This window comes from Brassica rapa, chromosome A09 (assembly GCF_000309985.2).
Source record: "Brassica rapa cultivar Chiifu-401-42 chromosome A09, CAAS_Brap_v3.01, whole genome shotgun sequence".
Taxonomy (NCBI): domain Eukaryota; kingdom Viridiplantae; phylum Streptophyta; class Magnoliopsida; order Brassicales; family Brassicaceae; genus Brassica; species Brassica rapa.
Genome location: NC_024803.2, coordinates 12,206,211 through 12,233,593, shown reverse-complemented (window position 1 = coordinate 12,233,593; position 27,383 = coordinate 12,206,211). Strand labels below are relative to the sequence as shown.

The 27,383-nt window shown below is 36.5% G+C and overlaps 6 protein-coding genes across 6 annotated transcripts; 2 read left to right on the top strand and 4 right to left on the bottom strand.

Moving 5' to 3' along the window:
- The first annotated feature begins 1,795 nt into the window (after positions 1 to 1,795).
- Positions 1,796 to 2,715, top strand: LOC103838789 (receptor-like kinase TMK2). The gene is made up of 2 exons (XM_009115235.1): positions 1,796 to 2,438; positions 2,528 to 2,715. The coding sequence occupies exons 1-2, from the start codon at positions 1,796 to 1,798 to the stop codon at positions 2,713 to 2,715; spliced, it is 831 nt and encodes a 276-aa protein (XP_009113483.1).
- A 108-nt stretch (positions 2,716 to 2,823) lies between these two features.
- LOC103838731 lies at positions 2,824 to 3,869 on the top strand. The gene is made up of 2 exons (XM_009115183.3): positions 2,824 to 3,719; positions 3,763 to 3,869. Exon 1 carries the CDS (start codon positions 3,089 to 3,091, stop codon positions 3,587 to 3,589), a length of 501 nt encoding a protein of 166 aa, XP_009113431.1. The 5' UTR covers positions 2,824 to 3,088; the 3' UTR covers positions 3,590 to 3,719; positions 3,763 to 3,869.
- A 1,453-nt stretch (positions 3,870 to 5,322) lies between these two features.
- Positions 5,323 to 6,256, bottom strand: LOC103838730 (NDR1/HIN1-like protein 6). The gene has a single exon (XM_009115182.3). The coding sequence runs from the start codon at positions 6,194 to 6,196 to the stop codon at positions 5,387 to 5,389; it is 810 nt and encodes a 269-aa protein (XP_009113430.1). The 5' UTR covers positions 6,197 to 6,256; the 3' UTR covers positions 5,323 to 5,386.
- Positions 6,257 to 6,853: 597 nt separating this feature from the next.
- Positions 6,854 to 12,759, bottom strand: LOC117128020. Its single transcript, XM_033279373.1, has one exon. It carries the CDS (start codon positions 11,572 to 11,574, stop codon positions 7,516 to 7,518), a length of 4,059 nt encoding a protein of 1,352 aa, XP_033135264.1. The 5' UTR covers positions 11,575 to 12,759; the 3' UTR covers positions 6,854 to 7,515.
- A 986-nt stretch (positions 12,760 to 13,745) lies between these two features.
- Positions 13,746 to 23,123, bottom strand: LOC103838729 (myosin-11). Its single transcript, XM_009115181.3, has 38 exons — positions 22,248 to 23,123; positions 21,744 to 21,872; positions 21,508 to 21,651; positions 21,280 to 21,425; positions 20,994 to 21,150; positions 20,854 to 20,912; positions 20,611 to 20,770; positions 20,335 to 20,484; positions 20,122 to 20,258; positions 19,901 to 20,047; positions 19,720 to 19,821; positions 19,581 to 19,638; positions 19,401 to 19,502; positions 19,295 to 19,332; positions 19,066 to 19,192; positions 18,812 to 18,979; positions 18,582 to 18,713; positions 18,379 to 18,488; positions 18,244 to 18,304; positions 17,991 to 18,168; positions 17,674 to 17,879; positions 17,361 to 17,480; positions 17,193 to 17,291; positions 16,890 to 17,111; positions 16,680 to 16,819; positions 16,449 to 16,560; positions 16,305 to 16,352; positions 15,977 to 16,231; positions 15,749 to 15,904; positions 15,460 to 15,654; positions 15,099 to 15,242; positions 14,953 to 15,023; positions 14,767 to 14,866; positions 14,630 to 14,686; positions 14,493 to 14,549; positions 14,334 to 14,414; positions 14,155 to 14,237; positions 13,746 to 14,074 (listed from the first exon to the last, which is right to left on the bottom strand). The coding sequence occupies exons 1-38, from the start codon at positions 22,248 to 22,250 to the stop codon at positions 13,951 to 13,953; spliced, it is 4,578 nt and encodes a 1,525-aa protein (XP_009113429.3). The 5' UTR covers positions 22,251 to 23,123; the 3' UTR covers positions 13,746 to 13,950.
- Positions 23,124 to 23,361: 238 nt separating this feature from the next.
- Positions 23,362 to 27,342, bottom strand: LOC103838728 (acyltransferase-like protein At1g54570, chloroplastic). The gene is made up of 13 exons (XM_009115179.3): positions 26,786 to 27,342; positions 26,312 to 26,363; positions 25,998 to 26,053; positions 25,751 to 25,909; positions 25,559 to 25,663; positions 25,367 to 25,476; positions 25,169 to 25,290; positions 24,963 to 25,071; positions 24,755 to 24,888; positions 24,310 to 24,673; positions 24,109 to 24,222; positions 23,928 to 24,019; positions 23,362 to 23,851 (listed from the first exon to the last, which is right to left on the bottom strand). The coding sequence occupies exons 1-13, from the start codon at positions 27,162 to 27,164 to the stop codon at positions 23,551 to 23,553; spliced, it is 2,097 nt and encodes a 698-aa protein (XP_009113427.1). The 5' UTR covers positions 27,165 to 27,342; the 3' UTR covers positions 23,362 to 23,550.
- Positions 27,343 to 27,383: the final 41 nt, after the last annotated feature.

The following is a 27,383-nucleotide window of genomic DNA, read 5'->3' as shown; positions in this document are numbered from 1 at the left end:
TATGATTGGATATATATTCTGGCCGAATTTATTTAAAATAATAAAAACTAGACCCTGACCCGCGCGCCAGCGCGGATATGAATTTTTGGTTTTTGGTTATTTATTTAATTAAATGATGTATTTGTAATATTTGATGTATTATTTTTTGGCATCTTAAACCATCTATTTATGACGAATATTCGATATCATATAAAAAATAGAACAAACAGACGTAATTAGAGAATTGTAGACGATATATAAAAATAATGGTTATTAATGTAAAATATGAAGAAATATTATATTATGACTTAGTATGGCATAAAAGATTAAAAATTAGTTATACATGTTTAAAAAAAATACAATGATTTTTAAACTTATATGAAAAATTTAACATATAAAAAAGGGCGAAGAATTAGTCATCAAATTGTAAACAATTTCATAATTTTATTAATAATAAATTATTCATAGTCTCTATTTTTCGTCAAGATAATTATTAAATGTCCATAACATTAATATGTTAAAAGGTTATATTATGAAAGCCAATGTTGTACCCGTTTTTTTCCGGGAAGGGGAAGTGTAACAAAAAAAATTACATTTAACCATTCATTTTGTTTAAGTTTTATGTCGGTAAAAGATTAAAAAAATCTCCCTATCTTTTTTAATGTTTAATTTGCAGCTTATTATTCGAAAATCATACGCAAATATAGGCAATTGGTTGGAATCTCTATATCTTTATATTCCTACAAATTTTAAATTTATTGTTTACTCTTCTGCAAGCAAATCAATTACCGAAGTAATAGATCAATTGGTTGTAATCAAATTTATTCTTATAATTAGTGTAATTATGGTTACAGTTTCTATATTTAATAGGTAAATTAAAGATACGACATTGAAGATATTTTGTTTTGATTAATAGAACATATTGGATTTTGAGTTTGTATTTATTGATTTTTTTTTCCATAAAGCTTAGAAAATCAATAGGATGATTGGTTGGTTGATACATCCTATAAGGAAAACGAAAATTATAGGTGGTTTGAATATTGTATATCGATCGATGCATAATGTAAGTTGACTATATAAAACTTGAGCATGATCATTTCAAACTAAAGCATATGAAGGTTATATGCATTTGTTATATTGTAGTTGATATATTTTAAATATTACATACGTCAAGTGATTCACGTTTTCGTAAAATAAAATTCAAGTTCATTATTGGGCCGTACTCGTCCGTAATAAGCTACGTTAAATATGATGTATTTTTAGGTTCATTTAATGACATTAAATTTAAATTTGATTAAGGAAAACTCATTAATTTAACTGAAAAAGACAAACATTGAAATATGTATGTTCATTTAATGACATTAAGTTTAAATTTGATTAAGAAAAATTCATTAAGTTAACTGGAAAAGACAAGCATTAAAATATGTAGTTTAATTTAATTCTCAGTGGCATGAAAGTGTAAATAAGTTAGAAAACTTAGGGGTATTTTTTAATGGGTACTTCTCTTTTAATAATATAGATGACAATGGCATAGCAATGTAAATAAGTTGAGAAACTAAGGACCGAATCCTAGTAGAGATTCTGCTTTAATAGTATAGATATGTATATTAAAACATGAAATAATTAAATAAACAATACATAGTAAAACATAAGCACTGACAGAAAAAAATATAAGTAAAACATAAGAAAAATATAAGCAATATTTTTCAAAAATTATGAAAATAAAAATTTTAGATTTCAATTTTAGACTTTTAGATAAACATATATTATACATTTTGTGAAGGGAGATGATTGAAATCTAAAATTTTTATTTGGTATGGCTGAGCACAACGAGATCGAGATGGCTGAGCACCACGTCGAGATGGTTGATCACAGTAAGATCATCGAGAACAAAGCGATCCCAATGCAGATTCTTAGAGCTGCAACAAACAACTTTGGAGTTGAGAATTTACTCGGAGAAGGTGGGTTTGGATGCACACATCAAGATGGAAGGGAGATTGCTGTCAAGAAGATAAACCAATCGACTATTGCTGGTAAAGGCCTCAAAGAATTCAAATCCGAGGTCACTGTTCTAACCAGGGTTCATCACCGCAAATTAGTGTGTCTTTATGGGTATTCTATTGAAGGAAACGATAGGCTATTAGTCTATCAGTACATTCCCCAAGGTACATTGAGCAAACATCTTTTTCACTGGGGTGACCACAGTTTGAGACCACTAGACTGGATTACACACCTTAGTATTGCGTTGGATGTTGCTCGAGCAGTAGAGTATCTCCATATGCTGTCTCTTCAGAGCCAAAGCTACATTCACAGGGACTTGAAACCGCCAAACATTCTTCTCGGGGATGATTTACGAGCCAAAGCATCTGACTTTGGATTAGTGACTACTACAGAAGAAGACATGGAATTAGTCAAGACCAAGTGTCGTGGGACACCCGATTACATGGCATCCGAATATTGTATAGTTATCTTATTCCTCTATCAGTTATCTATATTTGATTGTGTAATTGATTTTGGAAACTAACAACTAAAATATCTATAACTGCAGTGGACGGAAGGGTTACGAGAAAGATCGACAGTTTCGGAGTCATCCTCAGTGAGCTCATAACCGGCAAGAAAGGTACAGACCATAGCCGAGCTGAAGACGATATCTACATCACAACATGGTTCAGGAAGATGCTTCGTGAAGACGATACTTTCTTGGAAACTATTGACGGAAACATTATCGCCAACTAAGAGACACAACGGACCATATACGAAGTTGCAAAACTAGCAAGACAATGCTGCAAGAGGACACTTGAGTAGAGACCAGAAAAGGCTCAGTTGCAAACCTTTTATTTACATCGATGTTTACAGCTTCAGAATCATCTTCATGGAGCTAATTCAAACCTTTTATTTACCTGAAATAAAAACATTATAGGGACAAAATAATAGGTAAAAATAAAAAAAAAATAAAAAATTGTACCAGATGAGATAATTATAAAAAAAAATGTTGCATAATAATACAATTTCTCATAAATAATTAGGACACAAAAAGGAAAAGAAAAAAAAAATCCAAAAATGTATCAAATGAGATGCCTTTTAATATTCTCCTGAAGCAAGAGAAAACATGCAAGCAATTTATAACGCTATTGAGTCCCCATGTATGTGTGCGAACAATAAAGAAAAGGAAGAGAAAAAAAGAAAAGGAAACTTGCAAACAAGGGAAAGTTTCCAGATTCGGATCATGATCGAAACGGTTTTCACGAGCCAGACTCTCATGGGACTAATCTCCGACACAAAAGCCTTCGAATCCATCACCGACGACTATTTCAAGATCCTGGATCTAGACGGAGACGGAACGTTATCGCCGTCGGAGCTCCGGAAAGGTCTAAACCGCGTGGTGGCGGTGGAATCGGAAGTGGCGTCGGGAGAAGAGACCGATAGCGTGTACGAGGCGATTTTCGAGAGGTTCGGCGAGAATCTGGCTCCGGGAAAATTCAGGGATTTGATTTCTGAGATAATGACGGCGATGGCGAGGGCGTTCGGAAACACGCCGGTGATAATGGTGGTGCATAGCGATGGGTTGATTATGAAAGCTGTTCGTCACGAATCGGAAAATGCCATGTGAGGGTTTTGGTTTTAATTATTAATAATAATAATTCTGCATTTCTGATGGGAAACTTGATTCTTGAATTTGCTTACGCTTGATTTTCTGTTCAGTTGTTTTTATAATTTGAATTCGATATTAATGTTCTTTGATTGAACAAAGAAAATACTACTACATTGTAATTGGGTTTATTATGTCTAATCAAAACAATCATGGTATCCCTGTCTAAATCTTTTTGTTTTATGTTGTATCCCATGTTATTGGATACATCTCAAAAATGAAACATTATTTTCTTAGTTAAGAGGTAACTGTAATATTAACCGTGTGGTGATTAACCAAGTATCCAAATTATCCGTTTCTGTAACTAAACTTAAAAGACATTTATGTAAAATATTTTAGAACTTCTTAAAAGATGTCTAAATTCTCCAAAATATATTTAAACTATTCAAATTTATCCAATTTTTTTTTTGTTGCATCACATCTTTAATATTTTATAGGTTTTAAAAAATATATTTTTTATAGGTTTATGTATATAAAACTCGAACAAATATAACACTTTACAAGGAATTGTAAAAGTAACTATTCTTTTTTTTTTCCCGTCAAGATTTTTATTTAGATTAATAATAATACCGGGCCAAGCCCAATTACATAGTCTGAAGCCCAAACACATAAACAAAAAGGCACGAAGCCCATAAGCCAAACCGGCTACAGTCTAAACGCTATAAACGGCCCGCGGCCCAAACCATACAAGCCCAACCGACGTCGGCTGGATCAAACGCGTCGAGAAGGCTGGCTGCTGAACACGTGGAAGCATCTGCGCCATCGGATCGACACGCGTCGCACACCGCCTCAACCTGACTGTCTCCGCCTCTAGACGCCGTCGGAGCCACCTAACCGTGCTTCGTTTCGCCGGATCTCATACCCCGCAACAAACACCTTCCTTCCCAGTGGTCCTCCACCGAAAGCGTCATCGGACAAACCGCGCTCTCATCCGGACCACCCACTCTTCTCACACCACACCCTCAACTAACTTCTCTTGTCGGTGGTATCATAGACGGAGAGCTTCATCTTCTTCTAAGATCTCATCCGCACTTTCTCGTTTCCACCCGAGCCGACAAGAACAAAACCCTAACCGAACTTTCACCGCTAACACCCAAATTTCCTACGGGTTCCAAACCGGCAGCGTGGAGCTACTGTAGCCTCCACCCTCCAGAGACAAGACGGCGACGACGGAGCTAAGCCTCCCCCTTCCGAAGACAGAACCGACGGCGGCGGAGCAAAAAGAGCCTCCACCTCCCGAAATCGAACCTTAGTCTAAACGAGCCGCCTCTCCACCGTCGAAAACCCTCCCACTACCGCGTCCTTACTCCACACAAAAGACCGCCATGCACTATGGATTAGGCCGGAACCAGAAGTCGGACAAGGCGAAAGTGGGGAGATTCGAAAGAGAGGCCTCAAAAAAGCTTTTATACGACAGGACCGCGGTTCCGGCGACAGCACGCGCGCAGACGCGGCGGCCGCTCACCGGAACCACAACGAGATCTACTTTTGCCTCTCTCTCTCTCTAACGATACTTTCTCTAAAAGTAACTATTCTTACAAAAAAATAATATAAATTTGTCTTTTTCTATCTGTTGTCACCCACTGTTGCGTGACTATTTATTTTTCGGTCATATATTCCAATTATAAATATCATTATTTTGTTTGAGAAAGTTTCCATAGATGGAGATGTTTTTATAGTCTTGAAACAAGAAATTCAGAAAACTTAATCAATGCATTAGAAAATGATGGATACACATACACCCAAGAAAGGAACACCTTAAAGTTTAAGCCTAAATTTGCAATCACTGGCTTTGATATTAATTCTATTGTTTGTTGATAAACTATCGACAACAATCTTGCAGTTCCCCAATATCCGAACCTTCCTCAACTTCAATTTCCCCAGTTTGACGGAAACAGGTGCATCCACTTTGAGATCTAACGGGACACGTCCTGTCTGTTGCTGCTGCTGCAATGCCGACAGAACAGTGTTCCCGAACTGTGCTCTTCCCGCTAGATCCACATTCAGTCTAGTTACATTTCTATGTCCTTGGTAAAACTTGGGTATAGGACCTTCACAGAGCTTTGTCTTGGTATACCACACTTGGAGACGGCCTCCTTTCTCGTAATAAATCCCAATTTTTTCGTTGGGATTACGAGCTGTGATCTCGACTTTGAACAAGGCGGAAAGAGAGAGGTCTAGGTTGATACCAAGGTTGCTAACTCGTAAACTGTTGACCTCGTATTGTGGGATTTTAGGATGGAAAACAAAATATATAACCGTAATTGCAACCGCTAATGCGATCAAGCCAATGATTAGAAGGCTTAACCCCCAACAGAAGATTCTGCAGCAAAGATTTCGCTTCTTATTACGCACCATCAAAGGAGGAGGTGGAAGTGGTCGTTGTACTGGAAGCAGCTGTTGTGTCTTTTCGCGAGCTGGTGATGCTTTCTTGTTTTCGACCGTAGCAGGAGGTGGAAATGGCCGTTGTGTTGGAAGATGTTCCGTCTTTCCCCCAGCTGGTGATATTTTCTTGTTGTTGGCTTCCATTTGAAGAACCGGATGAACTCTCTGTTGAAGATCTCCCATTGCTCTACTACTTGGTTTATTTAGTAATATTACTAATGCACCAACAGTATGTATATTCTCTATTTTATATTCAGTTTCGTTGTGTGTTGTGTGTGAAGTTTGTTTTCGTGCATGATTTTACCAACATCTTACCTTCCTCACCTATACAACGTTGACTTAATTAGGCGGACTAGAGGTTGTTCAACAGTTAAAGTAATCTCCGGATATTTAATTCTATAAAAACAAAGCAACAAAGAATTTCGTGTGCGCCTGTATTGGTTTAGTTAACCAGTCCCTTTTCTATTGCCCAAAAGAAAACCAGTCCCTTTTCTTTTCTTTTCTGTTTCTCCACTAAAATATGTGTGTTTCTTTAATACTACGTGAATTTCACGTATTCATGGACGAATATAAATATTTTAAAATATATAATTTATAAGAATTTAATTAATATTTTATTTTATAAGTTTTAAATCTTTTTAAAATTTGTATGTAAGTATGAAAACAAATACATAATTTTTAAAACAAACATTTGATTTTGCTTATAAACATTTTGATCGATTAAGTTATTTTTGATGTATTAAATTGCTTTTATTCATCTCAACTCAACCATAATTTAAGTAATTTTTAGTAGGCTAAAATCAAATTTAACATTGTTAGTTGCATTTAATTTATTTATTGTTTTGAATTTATAATATATTTTGGTAAAATTATTTATAATTTGATATATGTTATGTTCGGAAAGAAACATGAAAATGTTACCGGTTTGGAGTTGCAGGAACATAAGCGAAAACCTTTTGAAACTTTATTTATGTATATAAATTTTGATTACCAAACTAAATCGTAATAATTTTTTAATATATTTTTTCGCTTATTCATTAATTTTAAGTCATTATAATTTACATGCATAAAAAATAAAGAGAAATTATCCTAACTAGTAATATGACGTTGACTTAATTAGATTTTTTGTTATACTCCCCCGTTTCATTTTAAGTGTCATTTTGGATTTGTGCATACAAATTAAAGAATCAATTTATTTTGTATATTTTCTATACAAAAACACATACACATAACCATATTTCAACGAATAAAAAAATAAAATATTTAATAAAATTAATAAATTTTGCATTAAATTTGGAAACGACACTTATTTGTAACAAAATAATTTTTCTATAACGATACTTAATATGAAACAGATGGAGCATTTGGTTGCATTTATTACATTTATTCAGCTGAAATGGACCCACCTATTTTCTAATTAGGTTAAAAACTGATTATTACTTTTTTTTTTTTTTTTTTTTTTGACAGCAAGAACATTTACAGACTCATATAGACTCCGTAAACTATAGTGGCAACTCTGCATCCATGTGTATGACGAACGACGGTTGTATCCGAGCACTGCGTGCCAAACGATCCGCCATTTTATTGTCCGTCCTCGAAACATGAACAATTTCTGAGTTGATGAAGCTTCTTCTCAAAAGCTTGATATCCTCCAGGTAACTTCCAAATGCTGGCCATTCCTCTGGTTCTGAAACCATCTTCACCAGTTGAGAACAATCCGTTGCAAATGTGACCTGATATTGTCTTAAGTTTTTCATACATTCCATTGCCCAAGTCAATGCCTCTATCTCCGCATGAAGAGGTGATAAACTTGCCCTTACATTCCTTGCCCCTAACAAACCCTCAAACCCTGGAAGGGTACTGAGCCAACCTTGTCCTGAAAAAACATCTTTATCTTTCCAAGACCCATCCGTGAAACACCATCTTCCTGTGGTCACTAAGGGCAATCTAAGCTGTACTTCAGGTACGACCCTTGGATTATTGATATTTTGTGCCTCAGCCCAAAGTCTTGACTCCAATTCTGCTAAGTTTAGCGTCTCTCTCGGTTCAATATCAATATTACTGAAAACTTTATTATTCCGGCCCTTCCAAATATACCATAGTATCCATGCAAACTGATGATCCTCCATTTTTGGGTTAACTCTCCAAAATAAATGATCCATATTAGTAAAAAGAGAACCAGTTGGAAAAAAATTTGGATTTGATGGAATCTTAGATAGTGCCCACACTTGCCGTGCCGGAGGACACTCAAAGAAGACATGATTTATTGATTCCTCTGCGTCTCCACACCGTGCACAAACTGTATCTCCTTGTATTCCTCTAGATTTTAGATTCTTTGTCACTGCTATACAACCTGTCACCAACTGCCATAGAAAATGCCGTAGTTTTGGAGGACACTTCACTTTCCAACAAAATGCCTTGAGTATATCCACATTGGGACCATAACAATCTGGTGGTTTTTCCTTGTCAGGATAGATCCTTTCTACTTGATACCCTGATTGTACCGAATATTTCCCATTATTAGTGAAATGCCAACCATTCCTATCTTCCATCTGATTTCTACTCAGAGGAATACTTTCAATCAACTTTGCATCGTTAGGCTCCACCAAAGTCCTAAGTGCCTGTAAATTCCAAGTGCGGGAATCCTGATGAATAAGGGAATCCACTGTAAGGTCCGAATAACTGTGATGAGAATTTTTGTTAGCTGGTCTCGGGCGAGTGGATGGGATCCAAGGATCATTCCATACTGAGATAGATGATCCTGTACCCACCCTTTTAATTAGTCCTTTACAAACCAGAGATCTAGCAGAGGTGATACTCCTCCAGCCATACGACGGGGAATATGAGCGAATCGGATCCAGGGGTGAAGCATTCCTGTAATACCGTCCTTTGAAAACTCGAGAGAAAATAGAATTTGGCTTCTCGATCAGCCTCCACAATTGCTTTCCAAGCATTGCCGTATTAAAATCATTCAGATCCTTGAACCCTAACCCACCATTATCCTTATGTTCACACAATTTATCCCATGATTTCCAATGCATACCTCGTGTGCTTCCTCCTGGACTCCACCAAAACTGGGCTACCGCACTCGTTAGTTTCTTCACTGTAGCTTTCGGTAACCGATACACGGACATCACATGGTTTGGTAGCGCAGTTATCACAGACTTAATAATCACCTCTTTTCCCCCTTTAGTGAAAAATCTAAAGGTCCAACCATTCACCCTATTATTCAGACGATCTTGTACAAAACCAAACACTTGAACCTTGGATCCTCCTAAACTTTCCGGCAGACCTAAATAAGAACCCATTCCTCCTAAATTCTGAATTCCCAATATATCTCGCAATTCCTGACGGCTTGATTCCTCAATCTTATGTCCAAATTGAATTGAGGATTTTTGAAAATTAATTTGTTGTCCTGATACAGCCTCATAATCCTTTAGTATCCTAAGAATAGTGTGGCACTCTTCTTTGTTTGCCTTGCAAAAGAACAAACTATCATCTGCAAATAGCAAGTGAGAGATAGCTGGACACGCTCTGGCTACCTTCATACCGGTCAATTGTTTCATCCGCTCTGCTTTTTTTATATTCATAATTAGAGCCTCTGTACACATAATAAATAAATAAGGAGATAATGGATCCCCCTGCCGTAGTCCCCGCTGAGGTATAATGAGACCTCGTGGCTGCCCATTGAGTAAAACTCTATATTGAACTGAAGATATACACTCTCGCATTAATTTAACCCAATGCGGATCAAATCCCATTTTATTAAGTAAGGCCTCTATAAAATTCCACTCTATCCGATCATATGCCTTACTCATATCCGTTTTAATTGCCATAAACTTATTTTGACAAGATTTGTTGGTTCGCAAACCATGGAACATTTCCTGCGCAATGAGAATATTATCCGATATTAACCTTCCTGCCACAAAAGCCGATTGCGTCTCCGAAATTAGATGGGGAAGACAAATTTTCAATCTTTGACATAAAACTTTCGAAATGATCTTGTAACCAACGTTACATAGGCTTATCGGTCTTAGTTCCGTCATCCTTGTAGGTCTCTCTATTTTTGGGATCATGCAAATGTTTGTTATGTTTAACCGTGAATCCATATCTCCTGTGACCAAAAAATTATTGACCAACTCAACCACATCCTTCTTAACGACATTCCAGGAGTGTTGGAAAAAGAGGGCCGTCATTCCATCTGGGCCAGGCGCTTTCTCCGGATGCATCATAAATAGTGCTTGTCGAACTTCTTCCTCCGTAGCTCTTCGCAGTAACAATTGATTCATCTGGGGGGAAATTGATGGACCTATTTCCTCCAAAAAACTATCAAACTCCCTTGGGTTAGTTGAACTAAACAAACCAGCAAAGTAATCCACTGCCACTTTCTCAATACCGTTCTCTTCTGTAATCCAATTACCCGCTTCATCATGGAGACCCACTATTTTGTTTCGGATCCGACGTTGCTTTGTCAAAGCATGATAAAACTTAGTATTTAGGTCCCCAGATGAATACCACATATTTCTACTCTTCTGGTGCCAATATTCCTCTTCATCCTTATATGCCTCTTGTAATTTCCTGGAAATCTCAATAATTTCCTCTTGTGACCTATTATTATCTGTTTGTACTTCTTCCAGCGCGTTTTGGAGATTATGAATTTTGTCCTTCCCATATGGTTGATTATTTTTCCGCCATGATGAAATTTCATGACGACAATTATTAATCTTTGTCATAAAATCTTCAGAAAGGCTTTCCTGATTTTCTGTCCACCCCGATACAATTGATTCCATGAGTCCTTCTTGGCCAATCCATCGCTTATCAAACCTGAATTGTCCTCTTTTCCGTCCTGTAACCTTATCGTCCAAAAAAGCTACCACAGGTCTATGATCCGATCCCACCAGTCTCAGATATTCTGTATAAGAATATGGGAAAAGTGTATGCCATTCCTCATTAGCCAAGGCTCTATCCAATCGACATCTAACCGTAAATGCTCCTTTCCCTTTGCCTCTTCGTCCTTGCCATGACATCTTATTACCCCGAGCCGGAAATTCCAGTAAACCACTATTCCTTATCATATTATTAAAAGGAATAAAAGAAGCTGCATTGCGTAGAGCCCCCCCATCCTTTTCATGATTCCCAGTTATCTCATTTAGATCCCCAATAATAAACCAAGGTTCAGATCGTGCTAGCCCATACCGAGTTAATCTTTCCCATACTTGTTCTCTAAGCGTTTGAACCGGATCTCCATAAACAAAAGTAAGGAAGACTTGTTTCCCATTAGTCACTGCTTCTATATCAATCATTCTGTTACTAGAATATAAGATCTTTACTTGGTACTCGTTGTTATAGAAGAGAGCTAAACCACCACTCCTCCCATTCGGATCCACAGTGACCAGATTATCATATCCAAAGTGAGATTGAAATTTTTGAACAAATTCAAACTCCTGTTTAGTCTCTGAGAGAAATAAAAAATCTGGTTTATGTTTATGACGTATTTCCTTGAGATAACTTATGGTCCAATGACTTCCAAGTCCTCTGCAATTCCAACTTAGTATTTTCATATATAAAAGTGATTGAATTGCTCATACGAGCTAGAGGATTCAGGTACAATGCCACCCAAAAACCAAACAATTCCAGATTTCCATGAACACCATATCAAGGTGATTAATACACCTGTAACACCCCTATATAAATCCATCACACCTTTGGTTAAAGTCACACTCCGAGAACCATTATTATAACCATCTTGAACAACACATAACGAGACGACCCAAGAGTACTTAAGAAATATCATTTGTATCAGCATAGATTTCCACAAAGACCACGACTGAGAAATATCCATACAATTGCCTTGATCAAAATAAACACTCCATATTTGCATTAACTGTTGAGTCCACTCCATACCGAACATTTTCAACTTCACAAAAACATCAGAAACAGGCCCTATTAACATCATTTGAAAAACCTTGCACCCATAATCCACGCCCATAACCGTTTTCTCAGTGTACTTCAATAGTGTCTGTGTTTGACTTAAGGAGGCCAAACACATGAGAAGTAGCATAGTAAGACGTCTCATGCCGTCACTACGTAACCGGATTTGTAAAAACCCTCGACCTTTTATATCACTAAGCCTCCAGACCAAAGAAAACCACTTCCACAAGATGGTTTGTATTAGAAAATATAACCCATTCCCAAAATCAAACTCTAATGCATTATACGAAAAATAATCCGTAGCAAACCAATTTACATAAACCAGACACCATGTTCTCTCGGCCCCTCTTCCGCTCAGATCAGTAACAGAATTGTTTCCTTTCCTGAAACTCTTTCCATTGACCAGATATACCATGCAAACATCATATGTACTCCTCATTTGCTCTGAAAGAATTGTAATTACAACAGGAGAATGATAAACATCAAGCTTTATTGATACCATATCGTCCACCTGTGCCACCATGAAGAAGAGCTCCATAACCGTTGTAATATCAAAGCTGGATCTCTGCAACTGGGTTGATGAAGCCAGGCACAGAAATTGACTTGCTGCGAGTGATCCATGCGTTGCAACCAAGACAACCAGAAAATTTATATCAAAACAATGTGACCAAGTAACACCAAACCTCCCTCTTAGGTTCCAAATAAAAACCAAACACCAATGTGAAACTGCCCCAATGAAGATCCACCAAACAGTATCAATGCTTATCAAAGGAAATAACCTATAATAATAAGCATAGTAGCCATTTTTATTCCAATACTTTATCTTGCTTAAAGAGCTAACCAACATTATTAACCCAAAAAAAATAAAGAGAATATAAAGAAAAGAACAAATATGCTCAAAGAGCTTACTAAAACATTAGAAACAAAGAAATCCACGATCACAAACTGCTCCCATAACTTTTTCCCTTTCTTAAGCTGATCCACATTCTCAATAGAGTTATTCTTCTCTGCAACACCACTAGCTCCATCCAGACTCTTGTCCTTTTCCTCCCCATCCGTCAGGTTTTTAAAGTCATTATCAATATTGGACCACTTACTTTTTTCATTTATTTTGATCTTAAATTTTGGATTTGAAAATATATTTTTCTTTTTAAAGACAAGTACCTTTTTGTGCAACTATGTTTTGCATATAAAAATCTATATATTTTCTTCTTAATATACCAGAAAAAAAATATTTTAAAATAATAAATAGATGTCAGTTGAAAATAGTTTTCCTTAGTAGTTTTGAGCAAACTATAGAGAAAAATTGTTAGAAATACCACAAGTTAAGTATCACTTTTCAAAAATACCACCAATCCAAAAATATAATAACATTTGGGTTTGGGCTTTAGTGATTATTGTTTAAGGTTTAGTATTAAAGGGTTGGGGTTGAGTTTATAATGTTCTATAAATATTAAAAAAAATAGCTTAGTGTTATTTTTATCACAAATTTTAGGTATTTATGAAAATATTCATTTATTAATGGTAAATTTGAAAAATAGTATCAAACTTGGAATATATTCGAAATTTTCTCAAATATAAAAGCGAGTTGGAAATACTACCTTTTGGCAGTATATTCCAATACTTTTCAACTCTGATTTTTTTTTTCTCAATCATCCCTAATTAGTTAAAGATACAAATATTTAGCGAGTTTATATAGTCAGTCATTGCGAATTATCAAATAAGAAAAGCTAACAAATAATTATTTTTAGCACAATCTGATTTCTGATCGGATTGGTATAGCTCAAGATTGGATTATACCTGCTTCAAAAATTTCCAACTCCTCGAATCATTAAACGTTAACTCATTGACACCTCTATTCAAAAGTTTCAAAACAACAAATTATTAAGAAATGGTGATGCAAACTTATTGAACTATTCTAGCTTAGTAGTTGGGCCTACGTATAATAGGAAATGGAATACAGTCCTCATCTTATTTATCTCTCTAGGAAACCAACGAGCACTTATTTAGCCAGAACATGGCAAGAGAAAGCTAAACCCAGAATTCTCTCGGATGAGAGGTGGTGGTTCTACATCTCCAATCTCAATCCTCTCCATTGATTTTGACAGATCATCAACCGAGAATGGAATGCTGCCAAGAAAACACAATATGCTTAAGAAAAAAAAATTGAAATGGAGTCAATGAATAAATGAATTCACGAGAGTGAGTACCTGGAATCATCATCCAACAAAAAAGAGTTGCTAACAGCATTGTTTGAATCTTCTGTCATTAGCACCCTCATATTTGCTATCACCTATATTTATACAACAAAAAAAATTACTAGGTTATTTATCATGAATCATATATCATAAGAGTAGATTTTATACAAAAAAAAAACCCCAAAGCTTACGTCTGGCGATACGCTATGTGTTCCGTACTTATCGTCCCAGTACATTGTACTTATTCGGTATAGCTGCTGTATGCTGAGCACCTGCATTTTCAACCAGATTTAATCAGTCTAGTCCAACACTTTAAATTTCTATATATCAAACAATTCAAATCCACGTACCGGGCACAGATCATGACTTATCTCATCCAATGTTTTTTGAGGTTTTTGATGTATCACCTGCAAATTTTTTTTTAATAAAACAATGTGAGGCATGTTTTGACTTGTTTCAGGTTTACAACATTTATCATGAAAGGTACCAGAAACCCAATGGCCTGTCTGATATGCTTAAGCTCATCCCAAGAAGAACCTGCGTACTGCAATGGCGATTTTTTTGTTTTACGTAAGTATTTGAAGTTAAAAGAGTGAAACTATCATATATATCAGTTTGTGTTACCTCATCAGTTGCTTTGTAACACCAATGCTCTAGTTCAGCCAAACCTGCTTTTACGTACTCCCCATTACTAAATGAACAACATTCCCGTCTTAACAAAAGGCTGTCATGGTAGATATGAGAATGCAATATTAATACAAATATTTTTGGAGAGCAAAATGTATAATATGAGAGTAAGATGGTGAGAACCTGTTGAACAGTTGAACATTAATGAATGAGAATATCTGCGTGAACACCTTTCGAACCAAGAAGGGAGGAACCTATGAAAAGAAATAATTAAAAGTTATGAAAGTCTTGTAATCTCTCAGCATGACTAGAATATCTAAGACACTTACATGGTTTGATTTAAGAGTATTGAGGAAGTTTGTAAGGCTCTTTACTATTCCCTGCCAATGTGCGATCAATGCTTGTTGAGCTTCAGAATTGCCAACAGAACGAGATGCTCCTTTCACTAAACTTGCTCTTGATGTTCTTGGTGCCTAATCAACCAAAAAAAGCTCTAATGCGTTTGTTTCTTCTACATATAACCGATGTCCATGGCCGAATCTCGGGATTTTATAAACATATCTTTAAGAATTTTAATTAAAAAAAAATTCGTAATTTCAAAGCTTTTCCCTATATAAAAATTTTGGGGTCCAATGCCAATGTTTCACCCGGCTGTACCCAAATCCGGCCTTGTAATGTCTATATACATACCTGAATGCACAGTCCGAGGAGAGGAGAAATCTCTTTCTTCAAGTTATCACGAATCATTCCATATATCTTTTCAACATAAGCTGTTAGCTGCTGCTTGAAGAGTAGAGCCGGGTATTTAGCCTCGACTTGCCTTAAGGTATCAGCTCCACCGTTTATCATGCTAAGATTCACACCTTGGGGTGCGCCACGGAAGCTCTAGAGAATAATTAAACATATTGACAAACTTAAAAACTTTGTGATGCAGTCTATGTTAGTAGCAAAATGTTTAAGTAGCCAACAACACACAGACCTGAGTCATCCTCCCAAAGAGAGTGGCAGAAGATGAGCGACGGCGTTGTGGAGCCATCCCTGCTGCACCGCTAGCTTTAAGCGTGCGTTGGAGTAGTAAAAGCAACGTTGAGGCATTGGACAACCAATATGCTAATATATCATTGTTATCTTGCGTCTGAAAACAGATAAAAATAGAAAAATTGCAATCACTGATGCATAAAAATAGCAAGGTTAGCTCGAAACAAACCTCAATGGCATGTCCTATAGTCTGAATAATCCGATCAAAGACGCTGGTTCTTTCAACTTCAAACGACCGCCATTGTAATAAGCATTTGTATATGATACATGCTGTGATGGGCCGGTTCCCTTGGAAACCCAAGTGTTGAACGATGCAGCGGATAAGCAGCTCCTGGTTTTCTTGTTGCTTCTCGTTTAATGATTTCTGTGGCTTATCCTCCACTTCGGCTATATCTCTATGGTTTATTGAATGGCTATGCAGATCCTGTTTCAAAAAATAAAAAATATTAAGGCAAAGGTAACACAGATATATATTACCTTTTAAGAGATGTACTTACCAAACTTGGCCTTGCATCGACTGATAAATGACCGCTGGCTGAACCTCTCTGTGTTTTATTTTGATGAGAGGCCATTATTTACTTAAGACATAAAAAGAAGAATGGAGTCATAATATAGTTTACTACTAGCCTTACGGCCCTTACCTGTAAAATAGACCTGGATCGGCCAGAGAGAAGCTTATTTGGTGCAATGGACACAGCTTGTTGTCGTAACACTTTATTCTCTGATTCCAAATTGGTGCATTTTTCCTCCAGCCTGATCATTTTTTTTTTTAAATTACAACTTTCAGCCGAGAAATCATAATAATATATGGGACCTTCATATATAGAGTTCTTACTATTTAATAAGGAAAGAAGATAAGGATTGGTCTTTACCTTGTGATGTTTTCTTGTAGGAGCTGAACTTTTTTCTCTGTTTCTTCCAACTTATTCTTTCTCTCTTCATTAGACTCTTGAGCTTCATCAAACTTCCTTGCTGCATCATCGGCCCTTTGTTTCTCTTGTTCGAGATCAGTCTGTTGGAACACAAAACGGTTACTATTTATCTTTTAAATAAATGAGGCACTAGTATATATATATATATACCTTTAGACCTTCCACTTGTTCAGTCAATGACTCAATCTTTTGGGTATCTTCAACAACGACTTGCGTTTCTGTTACAACAGGAGGCGCTTCTTCTATGGCCTTCTTTGCAGCTTCACGTTCTTTAACAAGCAACACATTTGTTTCCTCCACTTTCTTCCTCATTTCCTCCATCGAACTCTGCATTTTCGTTATCTCTTGCGTCTTTTGTTCTTCCAGATCAACCTGCAAACACACAATTTGACAAATTCCCATTATTATATCTTCTCTTCATTATCATCATCACCCTAACTAAAAACTCTTTACCCTTAAACGTTTCTCCAACTGCACACGGTATGTGAGTTCTTCGACTTTCTTTTCAAGTATATCCTTTGCCTCTTTCAGTGCGCCAGTTTCTCTCGAAGCCTGAAGACAAAACAAAAAAAACATCTTATCTTATAGCCAAAGGCATGAAAGAAAGTAAGACTCATGTACCATTTTGAGCTTTCGAAGTTCTTTCTTTGCAAGCCTGCCTCTCCATCGTGACTGCGATAGGATCACTCCTTTCTTAAGCTTCTTGTAGTAAGATGTTGCCCTATGACAACGCCACTGAGCCTGCAATTATAATAACACCAATCAATGTAAGTAAAATTCAAAAAAAAAAAACAAATCTAACTCACACTTAAAGAAAAGATGAATATATAATTCGAGTGACGGTTGGGACAAAACTTATATTACATGCTGTGGTTTCAGCCCCGAACCTCCTGGTATTCAAAAAAAAAAAAAATTCCCACAAAAGGTGTCAAACCTGAATAGTTGTAGCAGCCTTTGTTTGCTTCTTGAATCTGAACTCTTTATGAGCAGCCATTGCTCTTAAACCTGTCTGTACAGCAAGTGCCGCTACATGCATATTTTTATATGCTTTTCTAGAATGATATCTCCGACCATTCTTCTGAATCTTCACTGCAGCTGCTTGCCTTCTCAAGTTTTCGAACAGTTTCGAAGAAAGTCTTCCTATAATATTTTTGCAAAACGTCATTAATTCATCAAGTATGAGAAAACTGTTTCCTTTCTAAATTATAAACAAAAGAGAAGATAGGGATTAATTAAGATGGGTTGGTTTACCTCTGCATAAAGCTTGGAGAGAAATGGTGGCTTCTCTTAGTAAAATGAACCTTCTTCGGGCTTGATGAGTCCTTATTCGTCTCTGAATCTTTTTTGCAGCATCACTAAGAACCAGAGCTCTTCTTGCGTCAAGTTCAGCCATCTGGCCCGCCCTTAAGAATATCTTTGTTTTACCAATCTGTATTATCCAACAACATATATGAGCTGCACTCTTCTATTATATATGGCAATACGACCTCGAAAAATCAAGTACCTGGTATCCTTTGAGTCCAATATTGTCCAAAATCTTTTTAGATGCAGCCTTCTCCTCATAGCTGTTCAGGGACAATAGTATACACTTAATTTGAACTCCAAGATTAAACTGTTACAGTTAAATGTTTTTACTTACTTCCCTTCTAGAGCTTCAGGAGACAGAAGTCCAAAGCGGTTAACGAACTCAAAGAATGGTTTACGAGTGGGAAACCCTGCGCAACTGATTCTGATCGCTTCCAAAACACCCTAGAAGAAAAGAATTTGTGCTTTGGTAATGAAACATTTGTAACACTCAACATGTCACAGTTGGAAAAATATATATTATGCATTTATACTTACACCACACCGAAGTTGCTGCATAATGTTGATATTCTCAAATATAGCAGGCTTCAGAAGGTTATTAGGCTTCACACATCTGATGTAGTGAGGCTCAGTAGAGTTTAATGTTTCCATAAGTTGCTGGAGTTGCAACTGCATCAATCAGGAGGAAAGCACACTTTTATTTCTTCAAAGAAAATAAACGGTAACATTTGAAAACTTTCACAGAATATTTTCAATGTTTTTTTTACCTTAACGCGAGAGCCAATGGAAGAAAACTTTGAAGATTTAGATGTTTCTTCGAGCTTAGGAAAGAGTCCAACAACAAAAGGACACTTGGAAGCACCCAACAAATCTTGATGTTCAGCGATCACATAATCTTTGTTTTTGTCTAGAAATTGATCAGATTGATACTGGACCTGAAAAAAAAAAGAGAAAATACTAATAAGAAACTTATATAGAAGATACAAGCCTTCTTGTGTTGTACAGTTAACAAGTAACATACTTCTCCAGCATAATGGGAAACAGTGAAATCTGTTCGAGATAGTTTTGGCTTGATGAACCTCTTGTTGGTCTTAAAAGTCTGATAAAGCTTGTTCGCAAATGTTTCATGGGTTGACTTCGGAAACATACTGTATAGAAACCCAAAAAGATTGATAGAAGACATTTAAAAATAAATAAAAACTACATTACATACATAATGTCCATGTTGATTGAAAAAATAATAATATTACCAAGCTTCATCAAGGAGTGCCACAATTCCACCAGGTTTCTGAGATGGAAATAAAACATATTAGACCGAATCCTCTCATTAGGAGTCCAAAATTAGATATTATTAACCTTTTCAATAAGATCAAGAACATCTTTATTGTCCACAAATTCGATGTAGCTCCAATCTATCGCTTCTTTTGTGTATTCCTCCTGTTCCATCTTGAAAACGTGCTGCAAAACAACAAGACAAACTCGTTAACCAGAGTGGCCTATAATTACAATTGTTTTCCACTACAATCAAGAAAGTACCTGATTGAAATGTTGCTGCAACTTCTCATTCGTGAAATTAATACAAAACTGTTCAAAACTGCAACAAATCCATCCTTATTAGCAGAGAGAAAACACTCACATACACACAAAAATGTTGGGGGCAGACATTTCATTTTACCTATTTGTTTTAAAACTTTCAAATCCGTATATATCAAGGACTCCAATGAGTGATCTAGAATTGGCATCTTGTCCAATTGAGACGTTTATCTTTTGTACCAACCTGCAAATAACCAGAGATATTCAATAGTATCTATAATCAAATCTGTAAATTATTGACAAAAAGGCCAGCAGCCACTAACCAATCAAACAACCGCGAATAAATCGTCTTAGCTAGACCATCTCTGCTGATTGCAGCACTCTGCGGATCTAAACTTCTCTTGATAACTTCCTCAGGTGTGACCATAACACGTTTACACAGTGCATCTTCAAGTTCCTTTACATCACACCTAAAAAAAAAAAAAAAAAAATTAATTAGTTCTTGTACTGAAACTAGACACACACACACTCACACAAATCTTACATGAGAAGTTCTGCAACTGTGTTAAGATGAAATTTCGCCTTATCGTCCTTAGGAACCGATGAATCCACATCCTTTCCCTTGGTGAATTCGATGTTACCGATGTGAAGAATCGCAGCAACCACTCTGAAAATTGCTTCCTGTTGTGGAGGGAGAGACAGTCAAAAACTGCATCATAAGATTTACTTGCATCATACGCAAAGCCTATATACCAACCTGTTCCTTTTCGCTTATCCCGACAATATCCATCGCTCTTCTTGTCGCAATATAATCATGAGCATCACTTATACCAACGAGTTCGAAACATTTGGACTGATTCAGATAATGAAACGTCTTTGGATGACCCAACTTGTACTTTTCAATTTCCTGCTTAGTTATATATAATGTTAACGCTTCTTGTTGCATCGAAACATATAACAAATATTGACATGTTCGAGTAACAATTATTTTGGAATGGGATAAAAATTAGAAATGAAGAAACAAAAAAGATACCTCTTGTGGTGCAGCACACAGAAGATAAAAACAGTGGTAGTTGCGCTCGGGATCAGATATCTGACAGACACGAGACCTCTCTAGAAGATATGTTCTTACAGCAGCTCCTGATATTCTCCCTTGCTTATCAAATTGGATTTCAACGAACTTACCAAACCGACTGTGAGGACAAGAAAACAATTTTTAACCATCGTCAGCTCCAAGTTCTAACAGTAGGCCAATGAATGTTAAAGTTTGCTTCACCTTGAATTGTTATTCCTGACAGTTTTGGCGTTACCAAAGGCCTCAAGCACAGGATTTGACTGCAAAGAAGAGAAAAAAAGTTACAACTAATATCTCATCAAGATAATTAAGAAACATTGATAAGAACATCATATATATACTTCAAGAACTTGTTGTTCAACGGTTCGGCCTTCTGTAACAGCACGACCTCCAAGATAAGCAAGGTATCTCATAAGCATCTTTGTGGTTTCAGTTTTTCCTGCTCCACTCTCACCACTTACAAGTATAGAATTGCTTTTTCCCTCATTAATCATTGCCCTGATATTCACATAAATCACCTCTCAGTTAAAAGGTTGACAATTACAGGTTCCCAGGGGATTAGTCGGTTGGGCCTCGACCCGCCGGATACCCCGAGTTATAAAAAAAAGGTTGACAATTAAAGAACACCTGTATGCAACATCAGCAACTGCAAAAACATGAGGACTAAGTTCTCCAAATGGTGCTCCTTTGTATTGTTGCATCATATGTGCATCATATATGTGTGGCAGTCGTTGAAATGGATTAATTGCTATAAGGATGTTTCCGGTATATGTCTGTCAATGAAAACCACTTTACCGTTAATAAGCAAAATAGTCTTATAAGAAAAGAAGAAAAATAGAATTTTAGGTGACTAACATAAATCTCATTAAGTTCATATCTGATCTTTAAGTTCTGAAGAACACCAGGCTCATGTAAGTAAGATAGCTTTGTCATGTCATCAACACCACCTGCAGGTGCTTCCATATCTTTTGGGTATATCTTTGACAACTTTGCAGTGATCTATACTTGTATATATAAATAAAAAAAGTTAGATAAATCAGCCCTGGTACTAAGAAAATGTTTAACTCGGTTTGATTGAGTGTACTACTAGCCTTTTTTCCATTTGTGGCCTGAACCTCAACATCTTGTCCATTGATTTTTTCAACTTGCCCATCAATCCAAGCCACATCTGTGTCTTCAACCCAGACATGAGAGCCTACAATGATGTTAACTGGAGTTCCCTGCAGTTTAAGAAAAAGGAAAAACCAGTTTGTGAAAGGCAATCGATGAAATCAATAACCAATATCATCCTGCTATTTTAATAGGGAAAATGCTTATGAATAGCAAGAGCGACAAAAGTATAGTATATAGGCTTTAATTGCCACTTAATGTAGTATCTGCTTGAAAGATAAAATCTTTCAAGCTCTTGTATCAGAGGATTGCTAACAATCTTGTATAAATCATGTCTTGTTTTGGTTTCTCATCTCATTGTTCCTTAACCTCAGTTTCTAATACTGTATTCCTTCTGATTATATTACAGATTGAGTAAACGACTGTAACTTATAATCATAGCAAAAAAAAAAAAAAATAGAAGAAAATTACAATTAATAACATACCATTTGGAGGCTTCAAATCCAAATCTCAGCAGCTAATTAATTCCTCAGTTAACAAAACCATATCCATGGGGAGAAAGTATCATAAGTAGTAGATCTAGAAAGTGACTTGGAACACAAGGAACCTATGAAATTTGTGAACACCTAGAAAAACAACACATGGAGATTTCAGCCTACCCCAAAATTACTAAAGAGCACCACTCCGTGCGAAAAAAATCGGAACCAAACTCCTCATAATTCCACGAGAATTGAGGTAAACCAGGGAGACAAATTAAAAGATGGAATGAATCCTTGAGATGGGCTGATGAAGTGGAATCAGATTGAAAGAGGAAAAAAAGGAAGAGAGAAGGAGAGAAAGAGGGAAAACGTTAATGTTGAATGATTCAGAGAGTGCCATAATTCTTCTGCCCCTATGATTTCGGCCAATTCGTGGCCCTTATTCGAGTCTTACATAAACAAGCACACTCTCTCTCCTCCTGCCGCCTCTTCCGTTTCACTGCCTTCGGCATTCTTATTTTGTATCAAATTACGTCTCACTTTAATTTTGTAGCTAACTACATAGTATATATTACAATTAATTGGTTATTGTAACTAGGTCATATGTATTTGGACCCGGTTTAAGAGCAAATGGAACAAGCATGAGAACATCGTGCTGTAAGAAACTTGGAGAACAAGTATATCTAGGAAGACTATCAATAATGTATATTATACACAATATTCATAACACTTCTTACTTTATGAAAATTGAGAATGCATAAAAAGTTGGCTCATTAAAAATCTTATGGAAAACTCAATAGGGTTAAGGAAAAAAGAGTGCAGCCCACAAATACTTTTCCTCATGTGTACCGAGTCCAGATCTTTGAAACGACATAATCAGATAAGATAAACTAACTTTTTGAAAGTAGCAATAGGTAGAACCTTAATGAATAAATCAGCTAAAGTGTTACTTGAATAACCCTTTTAATGTGTTGGATTGGTCTAATTAAAATTCTGACTGATTAGATTTGAAGTCCTAAAGATTGGAGTTGAGAAGTCAAGTTATGAAGATGATCCTATATATAGTGTTCAAAAGAAGATGATCCAATATTTAATGTAGATACTACTAACTTGCTGCATGTAACCAAAAATGAATCTTACGAGCCCTGAACATCAATAACATACACTTCTCATGTGCATTAAACAATTACATTTATATATATAATTTGAGATATATACTGAATTTTTCTGTAAAGATACATAATCAATGACATCACACAGCTGTTTTGTTTATATGAGATTTACTAAACTTACCGCTTTCTGTTTCCAATCATGGTTCGAAAGAAGGGACATCATTCTCAGGAAGGTGTGTCAAACTGTAACTTAATCTGTCCACAACACTTCTGTATGGATCTTCCTCACGTTTCTTCAACAAGTAGGCTATGCATTTCTCCACTTCCTCTTTCGCTTCCAAGTAAACCAGTTTTGCTGCTTCTTTGTCTTTCACAAGTTCTGGTCTTCCTTTAGTGTGTATCGGTTTCCCAAATAGGTAATAGAACCGACCCGGTATTTTCGGTAAGACCCCTGGCAAGTAGAGTTGCTGGTTTGCTACCTCCCCGCTTGATTCGTCCCTATATAATATTACCACAACACCCATCAGCTTTTGGCTTTGAGTGTTTCAACGGCTTATAGGAAAGCAATATTTACCTCAACTTAAACTCTTTGGTATCGCGAGTTGCTTCCGTTATATAGTTACTGAGAAACGGAATCTTCATCAGGTCATTGTAATCAAGAACCAACTGCAAAGGCAAAAAAGAAAGAAAAGGTAAAGATTTGCCTCGTTTTCAACAACTGTACAAATGCAAAACGTTGAAAAGGCAGAGCTTACTTCCGCTATGTCGTCTTCACCAACCGTTCCAAATGGCACTATAGTTGCGCCAAACCGTGCTGCCATTCTCACAAACTCTTGCTGGTCAGGCCAAATCAGTTTGTATTGTTCACCCTGTAAAACAATTACAGACTTCATTAGCCAATTAATATATGGTATGAAGATTTAAACACACAAAAAAGGGTATGAAGATGGGCTAACCCGGTTATGGAGAGCCTCACGTGCACCGCCGGGGTAGAGAAGAACATGAGACTTAGAAGACAAGAGCTTGAAAAGATTGGTTGCAGTGACAGGGTAGGCACCAAATACTTTAATCCAGTCCATGTAACCAAACTCCTTCGTTGAATCAGTTTCTGCATAAAGAATCGGATGTGCCATTCCACGGAAGAGAATGTTTTTCTCTTTGATAAATGCCTCGGACATTGGACCAAGTTCCAACCCCATCAGCATGTGGTAACCAACAAGTAACACCGGACCTTCATCTGGAACACCAGCAAGTCCCTTCACTATCCTACCATCTTCCATTGTTGACAGAAACACGGAACTAACAGCATTTCTTAAGAATCTGCTTGCACAAGAGAAAAAAAAAAGAAAGTCAGAACAGATACTACTATTAAAATATGACAAAAAGGCTTAGAGAAGTTACCTGAGTAGTTCCTGAAGGGCAAAATCAAGTTCTCCCTTACTGGGAGGCAAGAAATCAGAAGCAAAATCATATCTCCGTGAGCGTCTGTACTTGCATGTACCTTTTATAACCGTGAGCAAACTGAGGCTATCTTCCTGGAACAATGAGTACAAGTGAATGAATAATAGTAAAATATTCCTCTGATGAAATACTATTTTTTTAACTTTACCAGTAAAAGGGTATGCCCGTTTTCCTTGAAGCATCGAACAGTACAGTTTTTAAGTAACCCATGAAGCCTTTTCGATTCTTCTTGGCTAGGAAGCATCCTGTCCTTTCCACTGAAAAGCACCGTAATAACAAAAATCAAAAGTTATTTCTTTAACTGAACAAGTAGGAGACAAGAAATGCAATACAATAAGGAAGAAGATAAATAACCTAACAAGGAGCAAGACTTCGGCTTCAACAGCATGGATGCGAGAATTCGTATAAGCAGCGCCAGATCTCAGCAACTTGAGCTTCCAAAGTAAAGTTTCTCTTGGAATAATACCACCGAGTTCCTAAAAAGCGCATGGTTAAAAAAGAAGAAGATGTCATCTGGTATAAAAGAAAACAATGCGTTAAAGAGACACTCACAGAGAGAAGAGGAAGCATGGAGTTAGTAAGCTTCTCTCTCAACTTGTTCAATTTTACTCCTGCTGGAAGTTGGTTATCGATACCAATTGAAGCCATCTTTATCGGATCACCTAATTATATCAAAGAAAGCCTGAGTAAAAAGATTATTTAACCAAGAAAAATAAAAATGTTATTTGTTACAATTCATGTTACCCATAATAAAGCTTAGAGCATATGGAATAGTAAAGTGAAGCTCTTCTGGCACCATCTCTAGTATAGGCAGCAACGGCTGTAGCGGTGACCTCTCAAATGATGTAGCTAAAACAAAAGGAAAATGTATTTGGTCACTTTGCATTTAGATATATAAAAGCTACACAATTAAATAAAAAAAAATATTTTACTGACCTGGGTTGACTAGGACCAACACCAAATCTATTGAAGGGTTCCTAGCAGCAACAGCAAGAGCCATACATCCTCCAAAGGAATCCCCCACGAGATATATCGGTTTATTCGGACGTGTAGCATGCTCTTGCCTCAATACATCTTCTACTATTTTCAGCAGCCCTTTATGGTAGAGAATACACAGAGAAAAATGAGCGAATAACATAAGGTATAATAACAATCAGGATAAGCAAATGTGTGTGTATATTACCTTGGAATGGAGTTCGATCATGTACTGGAATATGCAGGCACCAGACATGAAAAGCCCTGTACCAAGTAAATTCATAAAAAACAGTCTAACACTGTGTGTGACAGAGAATTACACAGAAAAGATAAAAAAAAAAAAGTCTAAAGCTTATAAATACATTGCATCAGAACCCATTTGTACATTAGTTCTAGTGCATTAGATACTATTGCTTCTGCAACTTTGAGCTCAAAGTATATAAGTATATGTCTCCATTTGTCACATTTCTTAGTCAAATGTCGTTTCAGGGAAGGCATAAATAACAAAAAGAGTGAACATACTTCCCAAGTGCTATTTGATGTGGAACAAGACCCATCCCAGTGCCATCCATCCCTGCATTACCAAAAAAAAAATCGAAATTATCGAAAAAGCTTGGAACTTTGACTAGATTGTGTAAGTATCAGATAAAGAACAGTAAAAAACCCATTACTAATTAGAGGCTCAGTCTTTTACATTCTAACAAAACAGCCTCCACAATCAAGTTCTATAACACATTCAGTGACTCCCATGAAAACTTTGTACGAATACTATTGGAACTTTGAAATAAAAAACAGTTGAAACCATAACTAAGGAGCCTAAGGCCCTAAAGAATGAAGCTTTTGCTCAATGGAAACACAAAGAAATGAAGGTGAAAACAAAGTTTCAAACTTAAGAGGAATAGTAAAAAGTAAAAACCCAATTGCTTGTGTGGAGAAAGAAGCAAAGCAGTTTCTGCAATCAACGTTAAAAACCCAAACTTTGATTATTATTTTTACCAGGTAAGAAGAATAAGGTAGGAGCATCTTTGATTGGTTGGCCACAATCGACGGGACTAAACCACCGTGGAGGACCACCGTCAGGCTTCTTCAAAATCTCTCTAGCCGCCGCAAAGTAATCCTTGACGGATTTGGAGCCATACCCATCATCCCATAACAGCTCAATTTCGGCTTCCCTTTGAAATTTCACTTTCCCATTCACTTCACTTCCTTTCGGGTTTGGGAGATTAGACACAGAGACAGAACCGTTCACTGGCTCCACGGACGTCGCCTTATCACCCGATATTTGAGCTCTTACCTTGAAACTGGGTCTCTGGTTACAATTCGATCTGAAACTTGGCAACGCCAACAGACTTGAGCTTGTTGTTGTCGTTGCCATTTCGCTCTTTTTGAGTCTGGGAGGTAATGGAAAAAGGATTCTTCTTAAAATTTACAAAAGAGAAAATAGAGCTTTGTAAAGGGAAAAAAAAAGGAAAATGATACCATACGTTACAAAGTTTTACACTGTTTGTGCCAACAAAGCAATAAAGATATATTTCTCAGTGTCTGTATCTAACACACAAGGTTGAGTAGAAGTATAACTTAGAGCATCGGTATT